The sequence below is a fragment of the Cetorhinus maximus genome, chromosome 16, assembly GCF_964194155.1.
Source record: "Cetorhinus maximus chromosome 16, sCetMax3.hap1.1, whole genome shotgun sequence".
NCBI classification, from domain to species: Eukaryota; Metazoa; Chordata; class Chondrichthyes; order Lamniformes; family Cetorhinidae; genus Cetorhinus; species Cetorhinus maximus.
Window position 1 is genome coordinate 36,991,491 of NC_135894.1, and position 27,135 is coordinate 37,018,625.

The window sequence follows — 27,135 nt, forward strand, 5'->3', positions numbered from 1 at the left end:
GGGCCTTGGAGACTGAAGGCGCACCCACCAATGGTGGGGCCATTAAAATTGAGGATGTGCAAAGGACAGAATTAGAGGAGTTCATATATGTCAGAAAGCCACAGGACTGTAGGAGGTTACAGAGATGGGGAAAATGAAGCACTGGAGGGATTTGAAAACATGGGTATGGAATCAAAAGTATGCAAATAGATTTGAGGAGTCACGATCTGAAGAATGGCAGAACGGGCTTGAAAGGCAGAATGACCTCTGGTGTTCCTAAGCTTCTCCCTGCCCATCCTGTATCATGTGCATCTTCCTACCTGGCTTCTTCTCAATTCAACTTGGTTCCATTATCTGCACACATTCACCCCACTTGCCCTTAAAATATCTTTGCCTTCCCCGTCTAACGCCACAGCAGATGGACCACACTTCGATATAATTGGAGGGTTTCTGAATTGCACACTCCTTTCCCCATGCATACCACCTCATACTTGAAAGAGGGCCTGTGTCTTGTTGACCGGGAGATGGATTAATTCATTCACCTTACAATTTACATTGTTCGTGTTTTTTAAAAAAAAAACACGATTCTAGTCAAATCTCTCGGGTGAAGTTTCCGCCATTATCTACACCACTTTCTGATGGCAGCCAGCTATGAAACACGCGAGCGAGGCCACGCTCTTCTCACTCTCCCAGCTCCTACCCCCCCTCCCGGGGCGGGGTCAAGCATGGCGCAAGCGCACCTCGGGGCTGCCGCCAAAACCTAGCAACCCAATGCGTCATATGAGCTGACAGTAGTCTCCGTTGCTTAGGGATTGTTGCTATGATAACCGGGGGCTCGCACCCGGCAGCTGTTGGGAAGAGAACGGATTTTGAACGCAGCATTCGAGCGGCAGCTATAGCGGGAGCCGGGCGGTCGCTGGGAGAGTGAGGGGCAGCGCACGGTACAGTGAGGTCGCCATGTACAGGTGGGTGACAGCAGCAACCCCATCCTACACCAGAGAGTGTTCGGCGCAGCTCACTGATCACAGGCCGAAACTCCGGGCTATCTTACCTCCTTATCCTCTTTATGGATCCAAAACACTAAATACACAGTAACAATATATTAATTACTGAGTGTTCCAAATTATTGAATTAAAAAGTGTTCCATTTGGAGCACTAACTAGCAAATGATTTTAGTTTAAGTTAATTTATTAACGGGTTATTATTTATTAATGGCTTCGGCTCCCCTTCTGATCTTTGGATGCTGCTTTAAAACAAAATAAGGAAAGAGAAGTGACAATTACTTGTCAAAACTTTTGATGGGGTATTGCTGTGCGGCTGTCATATCTTGTTGTGCTATTGAGCTATAATTACGATTCTACAAAGTTTTAAAAATTAACATGTGGTTTGCATATACTAATTACTTATTATGTGCAATATTTTCCTTTAAGATAACCACTTTTAAGTGGTCATATTCAAATATTAAGTTTAAAAATTGGTGTGTGAGTGTTGCTGGCCAGGCCATTTAAAAGGTGGAACATATTTACATGTATCTAGTGTAATCTAACTCATTCATAGTTATCACTTCAATACTGAGGAAACTAAATGTAGATGGAACTGCCACTTACTGTTGGACACATCTCTTCTGTTTGTAGGTATAATTTTGATCTCTCTCTCTACCTTCCCACTTTAACATCCCTTCCCTCACAATCATCATTGTTTGTTTGAATGTTCTGTTTTTAGGCTCTTACATTGCTCCAATCAAATACAAGGACAGTACCTCTCATATATTCCTTTTTGAGCACAATTCAGCCTTCTGATTTAAAAAATAGCCACAATGTGCTGTTTTTCCTTCCTTTTCATATGTTAATTATTCAAATTCTTTTGGCCTTCAGATTACTAAGCACCTAATTTAACTGATACAATATCTGTTCAGCATAAATTGGTTAATTTTTCTCAAGCTATTGTTGACAGCAGACCTCCTATGTGGAAGTAGTGTGCTTGGACTGTTGACTTCTACATGTTACTGTACTTTTTGTTAAATTGGAGATGCCATGTCTTAGTCAGCCCAATATCTGTCCCACTGGCAGGACAGACCCAGAAGAAGACTGGTATACAGGTGGGAAGGAGGTGTCCTGGGAGTCCTCAACATTGACTCTGGACCACATGAAGTCTCATGGCATCAGATCAAACATAGGCAAGGAAACCTCAAGCTGATTACTACTGTTATGACATGGCAGATGATGTGTGCCAGGCGGACCAAATCCACAAGAGAAATTTGGTCTCGCCAACACAATGGTTTTGCAATATGTATTTATTACGAGAAGATGTATGCACTGAATTCAGAAGTAATGAGTCCACCAAGACCTTTATAAATCTTAAAATTAACTTAAAATATGTATTAACAAAATAAAAGATTTCAAGTACATACATAAGACTACAATTACTTACTACTATAAGAAATCCTAAAATTCCTAACTGACCTGACTCCCATTTACACACCCGCTTTAAGGCAACAGTCCAAAATAGATTTTAGATTTAAAACAAAACCAGCAAGTTAACACAGTACCCACTTGACAGTGAAATTCCAAATGGCTTCCCCAATTTCAGTTGCTTTACATAGCAGACTGATACGCAAATGGCTGGAGACTACTTGAAAGCTGTTTCACGCACTCCTGTTAGATCTTACGTGGCCCTCTCCTCGCATAGCCTTTCTCCTTTATATATGTTTCTCTCTCATTAATATGTAAATTCTATTGTTCCATATGTCTTTGAAACTGTATCTTCCTCATAATATAAAAACTTTTATGTTGCTAATATTTTCAGTAACCTTTGAGAAAAATAAACACACTCCTTAGCCTTGCTTATCTGACTAGTTGTAAACAGACTAACATATCCTTTGAAATCCAACAATTTCTTCATCTTTCTAAAAATGCAAATTCCCTTCACACCTCACATGCTAAGCCAGCATCCATGTTTACTCATTGGCATTTCAAGCACATTTCTACACCTGGCTTCTTTTGAATATTTAAAGATTGCAGTCTACTTGACTCCAAATGTAATTAAATCACACAGACAGAACCACCTATACTTACACCCAAAAGCCTACTTCGCAATAAACCAGAAAATTATTTTGAAAACTATTATACTTTTATAACAACCACCTACAGCCAACAATCTCCACCCACCCCCCCCAAACCTAACCCCCTCAGCTAATGAATCAGTACTACTCCATGTTGAACACCACTTGGAAGGAGCACTGAGGTGGCAATGGCACAGAATGTAGTTTGGAGGGGGGGGTGGGGGGGTGGTCTTCAACGTCCATCACCAAGAATGGCTTATTAACACCACCACTGACCGAGCTGGCGGAGTCCTAAACAACACAGCTGCTATACTGGGTCTGAGACAGGTGATGAAGGAACTAACGAGGGAAAAAATTACTTGACTTTGACCTCACCAATCTACCTGTTGCAGATGTATCTGTCCATGTCAGTATTCGTAGGCGTGAACACTGCACAGTCCTTGTGGCGATGAAGTCCTGCCTTCACACTGAGGATACCCTCTGTCATCTTGTGTGGCACCACCACCATGCTTGGTGGATAATGAAACAAGTAACAGGAGGAGGAGGCTACAAAAATACCCCTGTCCTCAGTCATGAGGAAGCCCAGCACATCGGTGCAAAAGACAAGGCTGAAGCATTTGCAACCATCTTCAGCCAGAAGTGCTAGATGGATGATCCATCTCAGCCTCCTCCTGAGGTCCCCAGCATCACAGATGCCAGTATTCAACCAATTTGATTCATGCCACGTGATATCAAGAAACGGCTGAAGGCACTGGATACTGCAAAGGCTATGGACCCTGACAACATTCCGGCAGTAGTACTGAAGACTTGTGCTCCAAAACTAGCAGTGCTCCTAGCCAAATTGTTCCAATACAGCAACAAAACTGGCATCTACCCGACAACGTGGAAAACTGCCCCAGTATTTCTTGACCACAAAATGTAGGACAAATCCAACCCAACCAATTACCCTGTCATGAACCTACTCTCAATCATCAACAAAGTGATGGAAGATGTCCTCGACAGTGCTACCAAGTGGCACTTATACAGCAATAACCTGCTCACTGATGCTCAGTTTGGGTTCTACCAGGGCCACTCAGATCCAGACCTCATTACAGCCTTGGTCCAAACACAGACAAAGCAGCTGAATTCAAGAGGTGAGGTGAAAGTGACTGCCTTTGACATTAAGGCTGCATTTGACTGAGTGTGGCATCAAAGAGCCCTAGCAAAACTGGGGAATCAGGGTAAAACCCTCCGCTGGTTGGAGTCAAACCTAGCACAAAGGAAGATGGTTGCTGGAGGTCATTCATCTCAGCCCTGGGACATTAGTGTAGTGTCCTAAGCGCAAATATCTTCCACTGCTTCATCAATGACCTTCCATCCACCATGAGGTCAGAAGTGGGGATGTTCACTAATGATTGCACAATGTTTAGTACCATTCGCGATTCCTTAGATATTGAAGCAATCTGTGTCCACATGCAGCAAGATCTGAACAACACCCAGGCTTGGGATGGCAAGTGGCAAGTAACATTCGCGCCACACAAGTGTCAGGCAATGACCATCTCCAACAAGAGAGAATCTAATCATCGCCCCTTGATGTTCAATGGCATTACCATCACTGAATCCCTTACTATCAACACCCTGGGGGTTACCAAAAATTGAATTGGACCAGGCATATAAATACTGTGGCTACAAAAACAGGTCAGAGGCTGGGAATTCTGCAGCGAGTAACTCACCTCTTGACTCCCCAAAGCCTGTCCATCATCTATAAAGCTCAAGTCAGGAGTGTGATGGAATACTCTCCAATTCCCTGAATGAGTGCAGCTTCAACAACATTCAAGAAGCTGGACACCATCCAGTATAAAGCAGCCCGCTTGATTGCCACTCCATCCATCACCTTCAACATTCGCACACTCTACCACAGTAGCAGCAGTGTGTACCATTTATAAGATGTACTGCAGGAACTCACCAAAGCTCCTTCAGCGGCACCTTCCAATCCACAACCTCTACCACCTAGAAGGACAAGGACATGGGAACACAACCAGCTGCAAGTTCCCCTCCAAGCCACGCACTATCCTGACTTGGAACTATATTACCATTCCTTCACTGTTGCTGGGTTAAAATCCTGGAACTCTCTTTCTAACAGCACTGTGGTGTACCTACACCACATGGACTGCAGCTGTTCAAGAAAGCAGCTCGCCACCACCTTCTCAAGGGCAATTAGGGATGGGCAATAAATGCTGGCCTGGCCGGTGATGCCCGCATCCCGTGAACGAATAAAAATAAATAAATAAAAGTTGTGTCTCCAACTGATTTTGTCAGTTTGATGTTAACCTGTCTTTTTTGTTGAGGTAATGACTAACATCAATTTTTGTTTAATTTCATGTCCTCTATGGTGACGTTGTTAATAAAGTGCTTGGCCATTATTGAAATATTCTGTTAGCCTTGCCTTTAAAAGAAAGTTTTGTGTTCAAGTTCCACCCGAGCGTTGAGCAGATAATATGGGCTGATACATCAGTATAGTACTGAGGGAAGTCATTCAAGAGGGCATTAGATGATTATTTGAATAGACACAACATGCAGTGATACGGGGAAAAGTCAGGGCAATGGCACTAGGTCATAATGCTCATTTGTTGAGCTGGCGCAGACACGATGGGCTGAATGGCCTCCTTCTGTGCCATTAAAATTCTGTGATTCTGTGAAGTCTGCATTGTCAGAGTTGCTGACTTTCAGGTGAGACATTAAACAGAGGACTATACGCTAAGGTGGACATAAAAAGTTCCATGGCATTATTGGAAGAAGAGCAGGGAGATCTCCCAGTTCTGGCCAATATTTGTCCCTCAATCAAGATCACTAAAACATTGATTTATTGCTGTTTGTGGGAACTTTGTGTATGCAGATTTGCCTGTGTGTTTGCATTCACTATAAGCTATAAGCAATTGTACTGCAACAATATTAATTGCCTGTAAAGCACTTTGTAAGGCCCGGAGGTTATTAAAGGTGCTGTATAAATGTAAGTTCCTTTTGCTTTATTCTGCCACTTAACTAGGTAGTAAAATGGACCTGTACTTCAATTAATGTAGTTTTTTTCCCCTGCCCATATGCCCTCTAAAATTGGTGGATACATTAGAACGTTGGTATTGTTACAGTATGAGGTTCTATAATGTACATTTTTGAATGGGACAAGTAGAAATCAGTTACTGTTAAGTAAATATTTTCTAGCCTCATTATCCAACAGTACATCCTAATTGCTCGTCATTCAGACTATGTGAATATTGACTTGCGAAAAACATCAGCTTAGCTAGTCATTTGATCTGTATACATTCAATGTTTTTCAATGCCAATGAATAAAGAGAAAATAGTCAAAAAATCTATGTCTCCATTAAGGAACTTTTATTGTACCCTTTAAGATATTTTGATATCCCTTGTTAACTGAGCCAAGCCCTCTGCTGGTGTATGAGTAAACACATTTTATTTGTTTTACATTTTATTGAGTTTTTGCTTTTGTGTACACTTTGTTATAAGCTTCCACTTCCAGGTGACAGAAAGTACTGGCAATGTAAAGTTCAGCATCTTATGTTGTGCAAAGGGCTTCAAACTTCTTCCCTCTGCAACTGTAGCTACAAGAGCAACTCTATTACTGTATTCATGTATGTTAAAGTAATTTGAATAATGCATTATTTACTAAGAGTGCAAGTATAGACATGCAACATAATAAAGCATTGTGTTTACTTTGGTCATAGCAACCTCAGTGTTGTTTTAATTACTCCAGCTGTGTGCTGAAATTTTGGTTTTCAAATGTAGCAATTGTGCACAATTGGGAATGCATAAGTAATGTGGCCAGCTCAGGACGATACTGCATGGTGGAAGGTCGGCAGGTGGAACGCCATTTTGCCCGCCCACTACCGCACTTCGTGCAAATTTGGGAAAATTCCATCCTATGTTTTTTGGATGACGTTTATGAGAGACAACATGTAGCTGTAAAATAGGAGAGAGCAAAGGATAGATCCTTGATGCACACCAGAGGTAATTAAGTATTTCAAAAAAAGATGCAAATAGTTTAGTACAAAGATATACAGTATTTGATCAAAGTACAACTTTATCTTAGAATCCTATGTAAAATTACAGAGCCAGGACATTTGTCCATCAATTGGGCAGCAATATTTTTTCATTTGAACAATCAAGTATAATTGTACTTACTCGACTGAGCCCCCACATACACTTTAATATTTATTTTTTCAAGAAAATTACTAATTCCTTTTTCTTTCGCCAATTGTCTGTTATTTCCTCATCCTAATAAATTTGATTAAGTGATACTTGCCTTTTAGAGATCTGGTTGCTCTGTTCGCTCAGATCCCAAAAGCCCTGTTTATCTTGCCTTTATCAGCTTGCACTTCCAGCAATTTGCCCCACAACATTTAAAAAAACCTAACCATGCACAAATAAACATAACTAATGCCAAATGGCATTAGTTACCCTGCTACAGCAAAATCTGGGCTATTAATCATGTTTAAGATTGCTGCAGACTTTAAAATAAGAGGATAGGGACTCAGGATTAGAAGAGGGATATGTGCAGATACTTTAGATTTAAGTACCAGAGGGAACTGAATGTGTGGAGTATACTTGTTTGGGAGAGCAGTTAGAGTAGAAAAATTTAAGCGACAGTTGATTAAAGTAAACAATTTAAAGGTGGTAATAGCGTTTGAACCTAGCCAGGTGAAGTGTAGAAAATATTCTAGTCCCTTACTCTTCTATGTTCAAAAGCATCTATAATAACCTACTTACTTTCTGGTTTCAAAGATAGTGGTTACTTAATTTTTAATTTAGGTACTGCATAACTTATAAACTTCACATATATTTGTTGTCTTCTTGTTGAGTTCTTCGCCTGAAGGCAGGTGTGACCAACAGCGCCACGACCTCCACCATAGTTAGGGCAATGAGGCAGGTCCCGAATTCACCCCAACCGGAACAGATATCGAATCCCGTGGTGTTGGCACCAATCTGATCCACACCGGCAGTCCAGCTTACTGAGCCCACTGGCACCCCCCGGAATCAGTTGCTGTGGCACCATATGTTTGATATATGAAGCAGATTTATACATTGCACATGAATTGTTAATCTTGCCTCTTGACATCATCAAAGGCAAGCTTCCTGTTTGATGGAAGGAAGGAAAATCATCAGGGAATTCAATTCGGGTCAAACTGTGACATTTCTAACCAATGGGTCACAGAGTGGCACTGTCATACGTCATTGAGTAGTCATTTAGAAATCAAGGTGAATGATGTGAAATGTAGTGTAGGGGAAGATTTTTTTATGGGGTTGAGGGTAGAAATAGAGAGGTAATTGTTACTACGTGACTTTTCCATTCCTGGAATAAATACTATTTAATTTCTATGTCATTTCAAATGTTTATCCTACACGTTTGTATTCTTTGCTAATAAGCTATGGGAAAAGTGGTCTGTGTAGGGTGAGTAATTTTGATTTGAAGATTATTTTGAATTAGGAGTGATTTAGCTCAGTGCAATTGTGTTAAATGCCAAATTTAATTAGCAAGCATAAAGTCATCAATCTGTCACTATTTCTTAACCCCCAAAGCATTAGTCAACTATTCAAGCTAACTTGAGTGTTATTACAGAATGTGGACCTGCATGCAGGCATTGAATTCTTGTTTATCTTAATTAAACTTCACACTAAAATGAGACTATGCACACTTGGTTTGGTCAATAAATGTAGTGCCTGAACTAGGATTGTATTTTTCTAACAGCGATGATGTACAGAGGTTTAAAAAAACCGAGGGAAACTTTCATTCTTTTTAATTTTACAACTTTTGGGTGATGCAACTGAAAGATTAAATGCATATACATGTTGAAATATAAGAGGATTCAAGATCCTATAGTGAAATGATCTGATTGACATTTCTTTGGAATGGAAAGCTACAGTAGCTTTCATATTCTCTCTATGGTTTAAAACTAACCATCCAGTAAGAGATTTAATATGAATATTTGCCATCGTAAAATTTAATTTAAATGTGGCACAAGTTTCATGAATATTTTATTTTCAATACATTAATTCTGAAGGATAAGTAGTTCAATTTCACAAAAACATTTCAAGCTGCAATTTAATTGTATGTTAAGCGAAATTTGTACTATATTTAGATTTATTTAAAATTATAACCATATGCACCTTGTAACGAATTCTAAAAATTTGCTACATAGGGCATGGTCATGTTAAGAAACAATATCGCTGTTGGCATCCTTCTATCTACAAAGATGATGGACATACTGCAAATCCATTGGGGATGAGATAGTTTCATATGATGCACTTTCTCTGATGGCTGAAGAGACAAACCCATGAGAGGCAGGTTCTGCCACTAGTTCTGCATATGAGGTGGTTATCAGCTGTCATTGTGGAATTTTTTTTCAGTGTTGGCTCCTGTTATCAAGCCACTGTAGGCACTTGATCGTCATGGTGGCGCATGCAGACCCACAGGTGATGTCACCAATTCTCTCTGTCATAGGCTAGTGTCTCCTAGGTGTGAAAATCAATGTTTTGCACCTTCATGTCCAAGCATCCTTTAGGCATCCTGCTGGTCTTCTGGCTCCTGCTATCTCGCCATACAGAAAATCCTTAGGAATGCATCTGTCTTCCATCCTGCGAACATGCCTGAGCCAGTAAAATCACTACTGCTTGATGAGTGTTGACATAATTGGATGATCTGCCTTTGAAAATACTGTAACGTTTGTGATTTTGTCGTCCCATGAGATGCCGAGAATGCACCTCAAACAACGAAGATGAAAATTGTTGAGTTTCTTTTTATGGTTGCTATAAAGTACGGAGAACACAGGCCTCATAAACCAGCATCTTAACCCTGGTGCCAGGCAGGCAAAACAGCTTTCAGGACTCACTCTCTTGGCTGTAAAGAACTGGACCTAGCCCCCTAACTATACAGTCCCCTAGTACAACTACATTCGTTTTAACTCTTCCCGCCCCCACCCCCACCCCCCAACTTGAATGCCTCCTTGCGTCAGTGGTTTCAGTTTGCTCATCCTCCCTGCAGTCCTTGCTGTCATTCACACAAGCTGCAAGAACCTTGAACCTTTTGGACAATTGCAAGAGCTGAGGTTCCTCCAATGCTACCTCTGGATCCCTATGACTGCCTCGCTCACAGTCACACAATCCTGTCCCTGACCATGGACCAAATTTGAAGCACCTAGCCTAAGGGGTGTGCCTCCTGGAAGAAAGTGTCCAGGTAAATTACCCCCTCCCTGATGCATTGCAATGTCCAAAGTTTACCAGGATTGATTCCGGAGTTGTATTATTTCTTACCCACCTAACCTAGAGGGGAAATCCACAGTGACCTCAACTATTGTTTGGCTCTTTGAAGTGGCCACAACTGTAAAATTTTATAATTCTAACTCTTTCTGAGCAGACAGAAGACGCCTTCTAAGCAGTTAACTAATTTTCAGTACAGTGATGTGAGCAGGATAGCACAGTAGCTCTACCAAGATATTCACCCTGCTATGAGCACTTTGGCATTTACCTGATGCAGCAGAGACACAGGTAAAGCTGGAAATATATATTTTATGAAAACATAGACAAAGGCTCTGTCCTCTATCTATGTACCAAGAATGAGGTTGAAACACTGGAGATTACAAAAGATGCTTGCTACAGAAGAACATATGCAGTTCAGCTCAAACTTTTCTCTTTTCTTTACCTCTCTCTGTCTTCCTCCCTTTCTTTCCCCCTCTCCTTCTCCTTCCTCATTCCAATATCTTTCAACCTCACATCACAGTTGTTTCATTTTTAGCTTAACTATAAGAACATTACATCACCATCACTTTTGCTTTTACACTAGGTATTATTTGCTCACCATAGCAAAGACTCCACTGCGAGATTTGAGGACATAACATCAATTATTTTATCTATTTACATATACTGAAAAGAATAAACGTATAGATGTAACTTTTAGAAGATTAGAATTATCCAAGGCTATTTTATATGACGACAGTTACAGCCTTACAATTTGTTAACATTTTACAGATTTGCCTGTCAGCTACATGTGTAGGTTTTTAGTTTTATGCTTTCACTATAGTGCTAGTGTAAACCTAAATCTAATAAAATAGTACATTTTGCTACACCTTGATCTTTAACAGTTAGGAAGGATGTGAAGGTGTTAGAGAGAATGCAGAAAAGATGTACAAGAATGGCTTCAGGGATGAGGGACTTCAGTGATGTTAAAAGATTGGAGAAGCCAGGGCCACTCAGCTCCTGACCTCATTACAGCCTTGGTGCAAACATGGACAAAAGAGCTGAACTCCTGAGGTGAAGTGAGAGTAACTGCCCTTGACATCAAGGCAACATTTGACTGAGTGTGGCATCAAGGAGCCCTAGCAAAACTGGAATCAATGGGAATCAGAGGGAAAACTCTCTGCTGATTGGAGCACAAAGGAAAATGGTTGTGGTTGCTGGAGATCAGTCATCTCAGCTCCACAAGATCACAGCAGGAGCTCCTCAGGGTAGTGTCCTATGCCCAACCGTCTTCAGCAACTTCATCAATGACCTTCCTTCCATCATAAGGTCAGAAGTGGGAATGTTCGCTGACAATTGCACAATGTTCAGAACCATTCAAGATACTGAAGCAGTCCAAGTCCAAATGCACCAAGATCTGGACAATATCCAGGCTTGGGCTGACAAGTGGCAAGTAACATTTGTGCCACACAAGTGCTAGGCAATGACCATCTCCAACAAGAGAGAATCCAACTATCACCCTTTGATGTTCAATGGCATTACCATTACTGAATCTCCACTATCAACATCCTGGAGGTTACCATTGACCAGGAACTGAACTGGACTAGCCATATAAATACTGCGGTTCTCTCTGTTTTTGTGCTTTCTCTGTGTTCCTGCTCTCTCTGTTCCTGCTCTCTCTGTGCTCCTGCTGTCTCTGTTTTCGTGCTTTCTCTCTTTCTGTCTGTGTCAATCTCTGTCTGTCTGTCTCTCTCTGTTTCCCTCTGCCCCTCTCTCTCTGTCTCTGCCTCTGTCTCTCTCTGTCAGTCTCTAGGAGTGTGGAGCACTATCCTGAGGCTCCTGAAAAATCAGGCTACTCATTAAGTGGTGCTTAGAAGTCTTGAAGATTGGGAGGTGATGTGTCATAGTATTGATTAGAGAAGCAAGATAGTGATGATGTATTATCTTTTGCAAAATACACTAGTTGAGCAAGGCCTCAACATACATGAAAGTGATGAACAGTAAGCTCCAGGGATAAGCAAGACAAAGTGAGACACAAGGATGATGTTTTTCTGCAGCATTAGAAAATAATCACTGCTTTCTTCAGCTGAGATCAGGAAATATCTGGGGGAGAGGTGTCAATACACTCCAAAGTGTATGCAATGCTATAGTTTACTCTAAAGGAATGGCACTTCACTGCATCTGAAGGCTTCTGAGTATTTGACAACATTTTACCCAATACTCTGTTTAGGATTTCATTGTTCTTTGCTTGCTTGTAAGGTTCCAACCATCTTGCTATAAGGGTTAAATTGTGCTGGGCTCTCTCTTACAAGATCACCATGTGGTACATCATATAATGACAATATAGGAAGTGTAAATGCTTTGTCTCCTAAGCTGAGGCTACAAATACTCAAGGAGCAATATTTTTAAAGTGAAAGATTACGCAGATCTTATCTTCTCTTGTATATACTTTTTCTACAGATGTTGCCAGAATTCTCCCTCTCTCTCTCTCTTCCTCTGCATCCTTCCAGCCCTTAGACTCTACCTGCAACCTGATAGTGATCCTGATGATGCCTGTTAAGTTCTTGGGAAGAAACAGTAATGAGCCTTCAGATGCAGTGAAGTGCCATTCCTTTAGAGTAAACTACAGCATTGCATACACTTTGGAGTGTATTGACACCTCTCCCCCAGATATTTCCTGATCTCAGCTGAAGGAAGCAGTGATTATTTTCTAATGCTGCAGAAAAACATTATCCTTGTGTCTCACTTTGTCTTGCTTATCCCTGGGGCTTGCTGTTCATCACTTTCATGTATGTTGAGGCCTTGCTCAACTAGCATATTTTGCAAAAGATAATACATCATCACTATCTTGACACTGCAGAAGAGCAGTTTGTGCAGACCATAAGCTATACATGCTGTATATGTGCTTCTTGATATTGAAGATATGATTTGCAGTACATTATCATGTGTGTGAGATAATCTGCTCCATAGATCTAGTCAGTTGGCCTATATTGATGGACATATGTGTCATGAAATCCTGCATAGCTCCTAGAATAAAAATAGCATTGTTTAAGTGGTAAATCTTGCCCTCATTGTGGATTTTTTTCAATCTTAAAGGAATTGCTAAACAAAAATGAGCGAAGAGAATAGTGTTTCTTCACAAGTTGAAGAATATGAAGATGACTTTGAAAAAGACCTTGACTGGCTGATCAATGAAGAAACAAAAAATAGTGATGAAGATCCAGAGGTAGTAAGTGAAAACAGTTGTGTACGCTGTACCAGATACATGTATGATACTAGTGAGGCGCAACTACTTCCTTAGGAGTGTAGATATTAATCTTGTTGTAAAGATCTTTCTTGCCTAAAAGGTTTTTTTTAATCCAGCACATAGAATTGACAGACATGTTTTTCAATTTATTCCACAGCATATAAATATCAGCCTATTTTGCTGTATATCTTTTTCAAAAAAAAAGTATTTGCAAGTGTTAAACAAAATGGAAACTAATGCAGGCAAATATCACAGCTTATTTAATTATGATCAGTTTAAAATGTTGTTTGAAGTTACATTTTGTGATCATTTTTGCTGAAATCAAGTTTGTGTTTTCCCTTAAATTTCATGGTCTCTTTTCGATTCAAAATTGCCTTAGTTTTTGTTTCAAGTAACAAGCTAAATCCTTTGGGTATAAGTACATTTATATTAACTTTTTTTGAAAATCAATATTATTGTCATGAATTGGTTTCAGAAATGTCCTGCTTCTATTAAACTTTAAATATGCAAACCTCCGTTCTGAATCATCATTGCTGAAATTAACACGAATCATTACTGTAACACATTCTTTGTCAGCACCTAAAATTATGGAACTCTTTTATGTCATTTTGTCACTCTTTTTCTTTTTACTCCTCCCCGCTCTCCACCCTCCCAGCTCTCCGTCCTCCCAGCTCTCCGTCCTCCCGGCTCTCCACCCTCCCAGCACTCTGTCCTCCCCCCCTCTGTCCTCCCCCCTCCATTCTCCCCCCTCTCTGTCCACCGCCCCCCCCTGTCCACTCCCCTCTCTGTCCACCCCCTCTCTGTCCACCCCCTCTCTGTCCACCCCCCCTCTGTCCACACCCTCTCTGTCCACCCCCTTCTCTGTCCACCCCTCCTCTCTGTCCACCCCCTCTCTGTCCACCCCCTATCTGTCCACCCCCCCCTCTGTCCACCCCCCCCTCTGTCCACCCCCCCTCCATCCAGCCCCCCTCCGTCCACCCCCCCCCCTCTGTCCACCCCCCTCTCTGTCCACCCCCTCTCTGTCCACCCCTCTCTCTGTCCACCCCTCTCTCTGTCCACCCCTCTCTCTGTCCACCCCCCTCTCTGTCCACCCCCCTCTCTGTCCATCCCCCTCTCTGTCCACCCCCCTCTCTGTCCACCCCCCTCTCTGTCCACCCCCCTCTCTGTCCACCCCCCTCTCTGTCCACCCCCCTCTCTGTCCACCCCCCTCTCCGTCCTACCCCGCCTCCATCCTGTCCCCCTCCTCTCTATCCTGTCCCCCCTCCTCTCTGTCCTTCTCTCCGTCCTTCTCTCTGTCCTCCTCTCCATCCTGCCTCCCCCCACCGTCTCCGTCCTCTCCTTCCCCAAGTCTCAGTCCTCTTCCCCTCCCACCATCTCAGTACCCTTCCCCCCATCTCTGTCTACCTCCACCGTCTCCATCGCACCCACCCCCCCCCCACACCGTCTCTGTCGCCCATTCCGTCCCCTGCATCGTCTCCACCTCCCACTCCGACTCATCCTGCCCCCCTCCATCCACCTCTCTTCTGTAATTTCCTTCCATTTTTTCTCGTTTGGCCCTTCTGCTCGACCCACCCGTCCTCTGTTTGATTCAAATTATCTGATATGCCATTCATTAATACTTTTTCTTACTCTATTGATCTTTCCCAGAATGTTTGTTTTGTTTAGTTTCCTTCTTTGCCACTTTGGCCATTCATGAGATGTAATCTTTGCTAGATTTTCTGCCAGTGATAATGAATAAGGGAAAAATCTTTCCCAAGCAACTTTAGATGGATGTAGTTTTCCCAGCAATAATTCATATCAGCTAGCAAAGAGTTTACATTAACACTTTAAAATATAAGGTCTGTTTCCAAATAGTTGATAAATTTTAAGTTTTCCAACACCACCATGATCATTCTATAAATTAAATAATATTAAGGTTTACTCAGATGAATGCTCGATTCTCCACAGGATTACGAAGAAGATGAAGACATTGAAGCCAAAATTGATAAAGAGCTGGATTATGAGGAAAGAAAAAAGAAAAGTGCAGTAGATGAGAAACAATCTGGAAGTCCTGCAGAAAAATCATGTGAACGGAATAAAGATTTTAAAAACCATGCAGAGGTCATCAGTGGAGTGAGTAAAGATACTGTCAATCAACCTGATCCCATATCAGATTCAGATAGTGAGACTTCATTCCAGGAATTAAAGCAGGAGGATCAGCAGGAAGGAGAAGAGCAGACTGAGGAAGTAAAACGCTACATAATGGAAAAGATTGAGCAAGCCAACAAGAAGTTACTGGATGAAGATCCCATAGATCAAAATCGAGAACGCAGATTGAAGTTCAAGGACAATTTAGTTGACTTGGAGGTCCCCCCTGCGCAATTTTCTGAGATAGAAAAGGATAACGGAGAGGTCACAGGTCAGATGTCTGAAATGTGCATTTCAAATGATGCTCAGAAGGAAAACGATAATGCAGGAAATAAAGGCGATGAGGAAAAAAACAAAGACAAAAAAGTATTAATCGAAAAAGATGGAAAATTTGAACTAATGAGTTTAGAGGATTTTGAAAGTCAAGGTTTATTACCTCAGATCGCTGTTGCATTCAGTGAAAATGAGTGTAAACAATCTCACTGCTCCAATGCGTTAAATTCAGATAATCCTAAAGGAAACAACCTTTCAAGCAGTCAGAGCAGTTTATCTTCATCTCCAACAGAAATACTTCATGTCCCAAAACCACCAGATGAACCAAAGGATCGAGCAACTTCTGCAGCTAATACACAAAAGATTGGAGCTCAAAGGGTATTACCTCGAAGGGTCCAATCTGCAATAATGTCTCCCAAATCTACCCACCTGAATACCTCAGAACAAAAGGAGCTTAATTGGCGAACTCAAAAGAAGGAACAACTTAAGACTGAGGTAAATTTGGCATATTTGACATGGTAGCTACGTTTGTAGATGACACAAAGACAGGTAGGAAACTGTTGTGATGAGGACATGAGGTTGCAGACAGATTGAGTGAGTGGGCAAAAATCTGACAGATGGAGTATCTGTGAAAATGAAGTTGTTCACTTTGGCAGGAAGAATAAAAAAGCAGAGAATTACTTAAACAGAGAATGGCTGCAGAATTCCAAGGTGCAGAAGGATCTAGGTGTTCTACTGCATCAGTCACAAAAAGTTAGTATGCAGGTACAGTAAGTAATTAAGAAGGCTAATGGAGTGCTATCCTTTATTACAAGAGGAATTGAACATAAAAGTAAGGATGTTATGCTTCAGTTATACAGGGCATTAGTGAGACCACATCTCAAATACTGTGTGCAGTTTTGGTCTTGGTCTCCTTATTTAAGGAAGAATGTAAATGCATTGGAGGTGGTTCAGAGGAGGTTTACTAAATTGATTCCTGGAATGCAGGTTCTCTTATGAGGGAAGGTTAGACACACTGAGCTTGTTTCCACTGAAGATGAAAGAGTGAGGGGTGATTTAATTGAAGCATATAAGATCCTGAACGGTCTCGACAAGGCGGATGTGGAAAGGATGTTTCCTCTTGTGGGTGAGTCTAGAACTAGGGGGCACTGTTTTAAAAGTAGGAGTCGCCCTTTTAGGACATAGATGAGCAAATTTTTCTCCCGGAGGGTTGTGCGACTTTGGAACTCTGCCTCAGAAGGGAGTGGAGGTGGGGTTATTGAATATTTTTAAGGTGAAGGTAGATAGATTCTTGTTAAGCAAGGGAATGAAACGTTATCGGGGGTAGATGGGAATGTGAAATTCGAAACACAAACAGATCAGCCATGATCTTACTGAATGGCGGAGCGGGCCCGAAGGGCCACGTGGCCTACTTCTGCTCCTATTTCGTGTGTTCGTATTAAAGCTATGTGAATCAAGCTCTTTTGAAGCAAGTTGTTTATTGATGCTTATTGTTTATTGTGTACTATATTCAGTGAAAATAGTATTTTGAGAATGTGGGATTTTCTTTTGTTTTCTATGTGGCTGGTGATGTTGCATTTGCTATTCTTAGAACTGTAAAGGTTTAGAGCACAGCAAGAAGGACATTGGCTTATCTATCTGCCTTATTTGTGCTAGATCAATCCAAAGCTATCTTGCTACCTTGTTTTCAATGCCTTGCCTTGTATCTTTCTCTGCTACAAAAGTTTATCCAATTCTTCCTTGAAACAAAATAGTCTCTCATCTCTGTGGCAAAGTATTTCATGCTCCAAACAACCATCTGAAAAAGTAGGAGAATATATAATGTAAATCAGTATGAATATGAAGGACAGACAGACTACACAATACAGTGAGGATTGTGCATTTTATTTTTGTAAACCACAAAGACAAGTTAGATTTTTGTCCTTTTATTTTAGAAAAAGCAATGCTCATCAAGTACAATGAAACACAATATATGCCAAGATGTATCAAAGTAAGGTGTGCCACACTATTATGTTAAAATTCAATATCGAAGATTGTTTACACTATATTATTTGAAAATCACATTTAACATCAATTTAAAGACTCTTGCATTCAAAATCTCAAAATAGATAAACATGAAGAAGCCCATTCAACCAACCTTAGATCATATCTATTAAAGTAAATGTCCTTTAGGGAAGAAAATCTGCCATCCTTACCTGGTCTGGCCTACATGTGACACCAGACCAACAGCAATGTGGTTGATTCTTAAATGCCCTCTGAACAAGGGCAATTAGAGATTGGCTCTAATGACTTGGAAACCATACAAAAATTATCTCATGAGACTAGAGTTAATATAAATACTGGCCTAGCCAGCGACGCCCACATCCCATGAATGAATAAAAAAAATCTACATGTCCACTGTTTCTTAAATAATTTCAGGATTTTTGCCTCCCTGTGTGGAAGGCCACTCCAAATATGGATCACTCATTTCAGTAGCCAGTGCTTTGTAGACAGGGTACAAGAAGAAATGTAGTGTTTGATATTTCTCTCATGTAGGCTGAACTTCTGTTGCCACTTTTTTGACCTCTGTTTTCTATTTGCTATTGTCATTGCTCCTTTGAATTTTTGACTGTTGTTTTCCTAAGTCCCACACAACTATTTTTTCTGCTGTTTCTGTTTCATATACCTATTTTAACTCTAGTCTCATGAGATAATTTTTGTATGGTTTCTAACGTGCATAAACTTAAAATAACGTTAAATTTTCCAAGTCATGCTGGTGCCCTGTTTACTGAAACCAAGGGGAGAATTTTCTCCCCATCGAGTGGGGTTGGGCGGAAGCGGGCACGGGTGGGCGTGCAGCCAATCACCGCCTATGATTGGCTGCGTGCCGCCATTTTACGTGGGCGGTCCAATTAAGGCCCGCCCAGTGTGACGTGCACCCGGAAGCACTGAGCACTACCTGTGCTGGCGGGGGGAGTAGGCTGAGTTGGGGCCTGAGTTCTTTCGCGCATGTGCGTGAAAGAACGCAGAAATCTTCCTGAGGCACAGAACTGTCTCAGGGAGATAACTTTGATTTTTAAAAATTTTAATAAGGAAAAAAAAAAATTTAAAGACATGTCCCCTCATTTGACAGTGTCACATGAGCTGGGACATGTCTATGAATTTTATTAAAAATTTTTATTAATGTTTTAAAACCTTATGAAAACTCATCCCGTCTGTGGATGAGGTTTCATGATAAATGCTAAGGTTGCCTGGGCTCTTCGCCTTAAGGTTGGACGGGCAGCTCAGTTAATTATTTCAATTGGAATTTAAATGGCCTTAATAGGCCTTTGACAGTTCAGCGCGCACGCAGCCGACTCCGGTGTGCGCCCGCCGAATTGAGGATTTTTTTTTATTCATAAAATATACTTTATTCATAAAATATCTGAAAGAACATTACAAAACATTTCTAAATTGCCATCACAAAAAGTGCAATCAGATTCAACTTTTACACATGGGTCACGAGTGCTTCAACACAATCAATGAATATTACAATCATTTCAATATGGTCATTACAGGCAGTCAGACAGTACAATTGGGGTTATCAACATACATCATGTTGCACTCTGAGGTGCTTCAATACAATCATAATACAATTAATATTCAATGCATACATTCATTTTGAGCTGTACAGCCCGAGGGGCTCTCAACAGTTCCCAGCCCCTCGGTGCACTGTGGCAGAAAGGTCTTAGACAGCGACCTTTCCCCATTGCGCCTTTGTGGCAGCTGCCCCAAGCTTTAGTGCGTCCCTCAGCACGTAGTCCTGGACTTTGGAATGTGCCAGTCTGCAACACTCGGTCAGGGACAACTCTTTGCGCTGGAAGACCAACAAGTTTCGGGCAGACCAAAGAGCGTCTTTCACTGAGTTGATGATCCTCCAGCTGCAGTTGATGTTTCGGTGTGTGTCCCTGGGAACAGCCCGTAGAGCACAGAGTCCTGTGTCACAGAACTGCTCGGGATGAACCTCGACAGAAACCACTGCATCTCTCTCCAGACCTTATTTGCAAAGGCACAATCCACAAGGAGGTGAACAACGGTCTCGTCTCCACCACAGCCACCTCGAGGGCAACGTGCAGTGGGGGTGAGACTCCTGCCGTGTTGGAAGGATCTGATGGGGAAGGCCTTTCTCACCACCAGCCAAGCTACGTCTTGGTGCTTGTTGGAAAGTTCTGGCGATGAGGCATTCTGCCAAATGACTTTGACAGTCTGCTCAGGTAACCATCCCACTGGATCCACCCTCTCCTTTCCCTGCAGGGCCTCTAAGACGTTACATGCTGACCACTGCCTGATCGACTTGTGGTCAAAGGTGTTTCTCTGCATAAATTTTTCCACGAGGGACAGGTGGTACGGCAAAGTCCAACTACTTGGAGTGTTCCACGGCAGCGTGGCCAGACCCATCCTTCGTAACACCGGGGAAAGGTAGAACCTCAGCACGTAATGACACTTGGTGTTTGCGTACCAAGGGTCTACGCACAGCTTGATGCAGCCGCACACAAAGGTGGCCATCAGTATGAGGGCAGTGTTGGGCACGTTTTTTCCCCCTTTATCTAGAGACTTGTACATCGCGTCCCTGTGGACACGATCCATTTTCGACCTGAACTGAGGATCTGAATGACACACGGTGACGTCGGGATGCACACGATGATATCAGGACCCAAAGATTCTGGCTCAAGGACTCTGAAACTACTTCACATTAATAGGTTTCTAAGCTCAGCATCAAATTAGATTAAACTACTGCTGGGCAGTTTTTAAATTTAATTCTCCGTGTTTTAGTGATAAGACTCTAGCTGACTGTTGCAATTAAAATTTAACCAGCTGCTGGAACTCTGTACATGAATATTCAAATTTTCCATTGTCACTGGGCAGAGTGAAATGCAAATCCATCTCAGACCCTACAGTTTAATGACATTTCAAGACACAATACTATTTTATTTAAACTTAGTATTCCCTTGGACTTCAAAACCATGGAACTGACCTTGGAACTCCTTACCTCTGTGAGACTTCCTTTTGTTCCCACAACCTAGGCTTTGCAATTCAAAGTTCATTTTCAACACTATCTCTTAATTTATCTCTCCTACTGTTTTTGCGATTGGCCTTGATTATGTGCTTTGGCCTTTCATGTAAATTGTTAGTTTAAAAAAAGGTCACTGAGCTAATGTTAACAAATTCTGATAATACTGTAATTTGATAGAAAAATGTGTAGTAAGGTGGCTGTGAATATTTAATGATCTCTCAAAGATTGTACAATGCTAGAAACTACTGTAGGTGAGAAGGGAGAAATTAGATGTATAAACCCCAAGGCGGATTCGATAAAGTGGTTCTGTGGGAATTGATGATGAATGAATGTCCTATATCTTAGTTAAATATAATTTGTTGTGTAGGCAGGAGCAAGAAAAATTGAAGAAGAGGTGCAGAAGAAAGAGGAGAACAAGATAGCTTTTGGGGTCTGGCTTCAGAAGAAGAAACAGCAGCGCCAAGAAGAAAGGAGAATTCAATGTGCAAAGCAACTAGAAAGAAAGAATAGTAAGGTACTGTAGTTAGAAATGTTGTACTTATTCTGAAACTTTCTTATTCTGAACTCTTAAGTCCAAGTTACACTACAGGAAAATCTGGCCCTGATTACGATTGTAACCGTAGGAACCTTAACCTTCACTTGTGAAAGGGATGGTATCCATTTTGTCTTCTTACTTTTTTTCACTGTCCTTTCTTTTAAAAAAAATTGTGTCTACCTTTTGTTCTCAAAATCCTTAATAATTTTCAAAATAGATATTTTAAGCAGTTGCACTCCATTTATAAAGATTTGCAATATATAATGAAGCAAAATCACAGCTTATGGCTGTAATGGTTGGGTTGTAATACTTTTTAAGAAACAGCAGTAATATACAATGGATAGATTTTGTGATATAGTAAACTGCATACGCAGAACTAAGAAATATTTAAACCTCTATCTTAAAGCCAAGTGATCTGTGATTTGGATAAAGACAATCACTTTATTACACTTTATGATACCCCCATTGGGAGAAATGGTCAAAGACCCTGCTGAGAATTAAAGAGGCCATTTTCTTTGGAAACTCAAGTAAAATTCCACCCCACTCCACTATGACACAAAAAAATACACAACGCTACCAATGTCATCACACCATTATATGTCACCAATACCAATTTACCGTGCTTCAAATAAGAAACAAAGGGAACAGAAGCCTCATACTTTGTTTTCTACTACAGCAGAAATGGAATAAAATTCTGCTTAATGTTCAGATGAGAAATTTTTGTTTAGGTGTAATTTAATTGACTTGTTAATTGTGGGAGAGGAAATTAAAATATATTCGTGCAAGCAACATTCGCGCCACACAAGTGTCAGGCAATGAACATCTCCAACAAGAGAGAATCTAACCATTGACCCTTGACATTCAATGGCATTATCATTGCTGAATCCCCACTATCAAACATACTGGGTGTTACCATTGATCAGAAACTGAACTGGACTAACCACATAAATACTGTGGCTACAAGAGCAGGTCAGAGGCTCGGAATTCTGTCCACCATCTACGAGGGCACAAGTCAGGAGTATGATGGGATACTCTCCTGCCTGGATGAGTGCAGCTTCAACAACACTCAGGAAGCATGACACCATCCATGACAAAGCAGCCCCCTTGATTGACACTCCATCCACAAACATTCACGCCCCCCACCACCAACGAACAGTGGCAGCAGTGTGTGCCATCTACAAGATGTCCTGCAGAAACTCACCCAGGCTCCTTATACAGCACCTTCCAAACCCACGACTGCTACCATCTAGAAGACAGGTGAGACTGTAATATGGCGTTGGCAGTTGTTCAGACTTGCTTGGGAGTTGAAGTTATAACTTTGGTCGGTTCACAAAAGGTAACTAAAGTTAAGTTACTTAAATTGGCGCATAAATTACAATTTGGGTTAAGCAATTAGCAGGGGCTAAGAAAACAGATATAATTGAATGTATAGCACAACATTTAAAGTTGGAAGTGATACCTGACACCAGTGAGTCACAGCTGGAGGTAGTGAGACTTCAATTAGAAATGAAGAGGCTTGAATTTGAACAAGCAAAGGAACTGAGAAAACTTGAATTGAAGGCAAACAAAAAAGAAAAAGAATTGGAAATGAACTAGAAGCAGCAGAAAAAGAAAGGGAAAAAAAGAGATTACTTCAAAAAGAAATGGAAACGTAAAAACTTGATTCCCAGAGGGATAAGTTAGTAATGGAAGAGACAATGAAGGAAAGAGACAGAGAATATCGGCTTAAAAATCTGGATTTTAAAAAGGAGACATCAGATTCTGAGGTAAATTCTGATGATGAAAAAACCTTTAACTTAAAACTGAATGGGGAGATGTTTAAATGTGTACAAGCTCTTCCAAAGTTTGAGGAAAGAGATGTTGAACCATTCTTTGTTTCGTTTGAGAAGATAACTAAACAAATGAAAAGGCCACAGGAAAACTGGACATCGTTGTTACAATCCAGGTTAGTGGGTAGAGCACATGAGGTTTATGCTCCACTGTCAGAAGAAATGTTGGTGAATTATGATGTGGTAAGCAAGGCTTTTTTGAGTGCATATGAGTTGGCTCCTGAGGCATACAGGCAGAAATTTAGGAAAATGAGAAAACATCCTGGGCAACTTATATTGAGTTTGAAAGAGTAAAACAAATAATTTTGACTGGTGGATACAGACATTAAAGATAGAGACAGCATATGCAGCTCTTGGAGAAATAATTCTTTTGGAAGAATTTAAAGATTCAATTCCTTTGGTAGTGAGAACTCATGTGGAGGAACAGAGGGTTCAAATGGTAAGACAAGCAACAGAGATAGCTGATGATTATGAGTTAGTTCATAGAGTCAAACCTTTTTTCCGTTACCCTTTCAAATCGGAAAAGGATAGAAAGTGGGAAGGTGAAAGGAAGGTGGGTACTCAGGGAAGAGGAGGAGGTGGAAATTTGCAGTAAGTTTTTTCTCAGAATAAAAAGGAAGGTGCTGAGGGTAGAAGTGACATTCGAAAATTGAGGTGTTTTCATTGTAATAAAGTTGGGCACACAAAGTCAGTGTGTGCTGGAAATTGCAGGGAAAATCAGTTGGAATTATAGGGGTACAGAAAAGTTATGGAAGTATAAGGACGGTGGGTTCTGAGGATCAGGCATAGGAAAACCAGTGGTTTGTATGCAGGTAAAACAGGAAGAATCAGCGATAGGTAAAGACGTGGGAATGTGTTCACAAATTACCCAAGAGAATTCTGAGGAGCAGATTGTTTAAAGATTTTGTATGTGAAGGGAAAGTCTTTCCATGTGTAGGTAATGATCTTAAAATTTTAAGAGACACAGGGGCTAGTCAATCCTTAAATGTTGTGGAATATTTATTGTTCCGAGGAAGTATTGCAAGAACAGGTGATAATAAGTGGGACTCATGAAGTTGCTAAACCTGTTCCCTTGTGGAAGATAAATTTAAAGCGTAAGTGGAAAACAGGCGAAGTGACCATTGGAGTGACTGTTGGAGTGGTGGAAAAATTGCCCATTGCAGGAGTTCAATTTATTTTGGGTAATAATATAGCTGGATCACAAATATGGGTGATGCCTATGGTAGTTGAGCAACCTGTAGTGATGTCTTCAACAGAAGTGTTGCAGAAAAAGCATTCTGGGTTGTTTCCAGATTGTGTGATAATGAGATCACAGGCTCATAGATTGAAACAAGAAGAACAGGAAGTTCAAAGGCAGGGAGAAGGTGTGGAAATCCAATTAGCTGACACTGTGTTTAATAACATTGTTCAGGAAGAAAGACTGGAAAACAATTCAGCTGAAGTGTTTAACTCAAGGTGGTTGGTGGAATTGCAGAAAATGGATTTGCAAATACAACATTTATATCAGACAGTTTACTTGGAAACAGGGGCAAAATGTATTTCAGAATGTTATTAGCTTAAGGGTAATGTTTAATGAGAAAAGGGAGGCCTTATCATGTTTCAGCAAATGAAAGATGGAGGGAGGTACATCAGATTGTAATACCATTTGGATAGAGAAATCAGATTCTGAGCATAGCTCATGAAATTCCAGTGGGGGCATTCAGGAATTAGAAAGACACGGGTGAAGATACAAAAACATTTTTATTGGCCTGGATTTGATAGGGATATAGTCAAATTCTGTAGAACATGCCACACATGTCAGGTGATAGGGAAACCACAAACACTGATTAAACCGGCACCTTTAATTCCAATACCAGCATTTGAAGAACCTTTTACTAGGGAGATGATTGATTGTGTAGGACCCCTCCTTAAGACTAAAAGTGGAAATCAGTACTTACTGACAATAATGGATGTGTCTACCAGGTTTCCTAAAGCAGTGTCTTTGGAAAACATTACAACAAAGAAGATTGTGGAAAAGATAACTAAATTTTTCACAAAATATGATTTACCTAAGGAAATATAATCAGATCAGGGTTCAAATTTTATGTCTCAGCTGTCTAAGGAAGTAATGAACAGTTTGGGAATAAAAGAGTTTAAATCAACAGCTTATCATTCTGAGCCACAAGAGCCTTTGGAAAGATGGCATGAAACTCTAAAAACTAGGATGACAGCGTAGAGTTAGGATTATCCACAGGATTGGGGTAGAGGAATTCCATTCTTGTTCCTTGCTATTAGGGACGCTCCTAATGCGTCTACTGGTTTTAGTCCTTTCGAACTAGTCTAAGGTCATGAGGTAAGGGGACCATTGAAATTGATTTATGAGAAATTGGTGGTCAAAATTCAGAAACTACTCTCCTTGATTACATATCAAACTTCAGAGAGAGAGATTGGACAGAGCATGTGAGTTGGTAAGGAACATTTAAAGACATAGCAAATGATGAAAGTGAAAGCAGACAGGAAAGCTACAGCTCAGAAGCTGGAGAGAAAGTGCTAGTTCTGTTACCAGTACTGGATGACTCATTAAAGGCAATGTTTAGTCCTGCCTTACAGGATTGAAATAAAATGGAGTGAAGTAAATTATTTAATAAATACTCCAGATAGAAGAAGCAGAGGGTGTGTCATGTAAATATGCTTAATAAGTACTTTAACAGAGAAGTGGACCAAAAGGAGGTGTTAGTGATAGTAGGTAATGAGAAAGAAGTAGAAATAAAGGATTCTGAAGTTTATGTGTCTTACTGTTGCCTTAACGAAAGTATAACTGGGAGTCATATTAAGTAGGGGATTTAGAAGTTATCATAGTAGTAATTTGTAGATTGTAAGGAGCATACCTTTTTATTTATGTTGGACTGTTGTTTAAATTACAATGGCTAGTTTGAAAGACATGTCCACTGGAACAGGATGAGAGGTGTATACAATGCTGCAGTCTTGGAACAGAGTGTGCCTTGAAAGACAGGATGGTGCTGGACAGGAGTTCTGGACCAAGGGAGCTGCCTGGGAATAACGTTTTAATTGGCTCCTGACCAGATGACCAGGTTTTGTGTGAGGGCAGTGCAGCTAAAATAGTTCCTAGCCTGAAAGGAACAAGACCTAAAACCTCTCTCTCCTGTGTGTGTAAGATACCAGTAATTCCACAATAATAGCTAGCTGGCTTTTTCTCCTCATATCTCTACAACCTGCTCTCTCTCTGAAACCCCTGTCAAGAGGCAAAGGGGAAAGTCATTGTTAGAGACATTGAAAGGCAAGTGCTCAACCAGTGAACTCAATACTGAAAGTGGTGGAAGATCACCTTGTGTCATCAACAACGAACTCAAAAGAATTTGGAAGACATCAATCAAAATCAGCCGATCAAATCCTGTACTCTGGAATTGGTGCTATTGAACTGTTTTATCCCACCCTTAAAATCCATGTTTTGTGTGTCTTATGCATCTTGTAATTGTGTGTATAGGGATTTAAGAAGGTGTAGTGTTTAGGTTATAGAGTTAGAAATTATCAGTTTATATTTCTTTTTTTTGCCACTGGCTAACGACAGTTTGTTCAATAAACAGTTATTTACTTATTGGGCTGAATTTCCCCCCCGCCGGGAGGAAGTTGATGGGTGGGCGCGTATGGGGGTGCTTCCGATCAGCGCCCCCGATCGGAGGCACGGCGCCATTTTATGTGGGTGGGCCAGTTAAGGCCCGCCCAGGGTGACATCCACACAGAAGCGCTATGCTCTCCCTGTGCGGGTGGGAGGGGGGAATCCCAAAATTGAGAGTGCGCTTTTTCGCGCATGCGCACAAAAGAGTGCAC

General features: G+C 41.0%; 1 protein-coding gene across 4 annotated transcripts in view; it reads left to right on the forward strand.

Annotated features, from left to right (window-relative positions):
- The first annotated feature begins 722 nt into the window (after window positions 1–722).
- The window catches only part of ccdc181 (coiled-coil domain containing 181), a 30,921-nt gene continuing 4,508 nt past the window's right edge, over window positions 723–27,135 (forward strand). Inside the window, exons 1-4 of one of the 4 annotated variants that reach the window (XM_078559676.1) lie at window positions 723–944; window positions 13,361–13,490; window positions 15,459–16,406; window positions 21,311–21,457. In XM_078559676.1, coding sequence (XP_078415802.1) covers window positions 13,377–13,490; window positions 15,459–16,406; window positions 21,311–21,457 — 1,209 coding nt within the window. In that variant the 5' untranslated portion in view covers window positions 723–944; window positions 13,361–13,376. Of the gene's footprint in view, window positions 945–13,360; window positions 13,494–15,458; window positions 16,407–21,310; window positions 21,458–27,135 lie in introns of all 4 variants that reach the window. The other 3 variants (XM_078559675.1, XM_078559679.1, XM_078559677.1) reach the window with 3 other exon arrangements.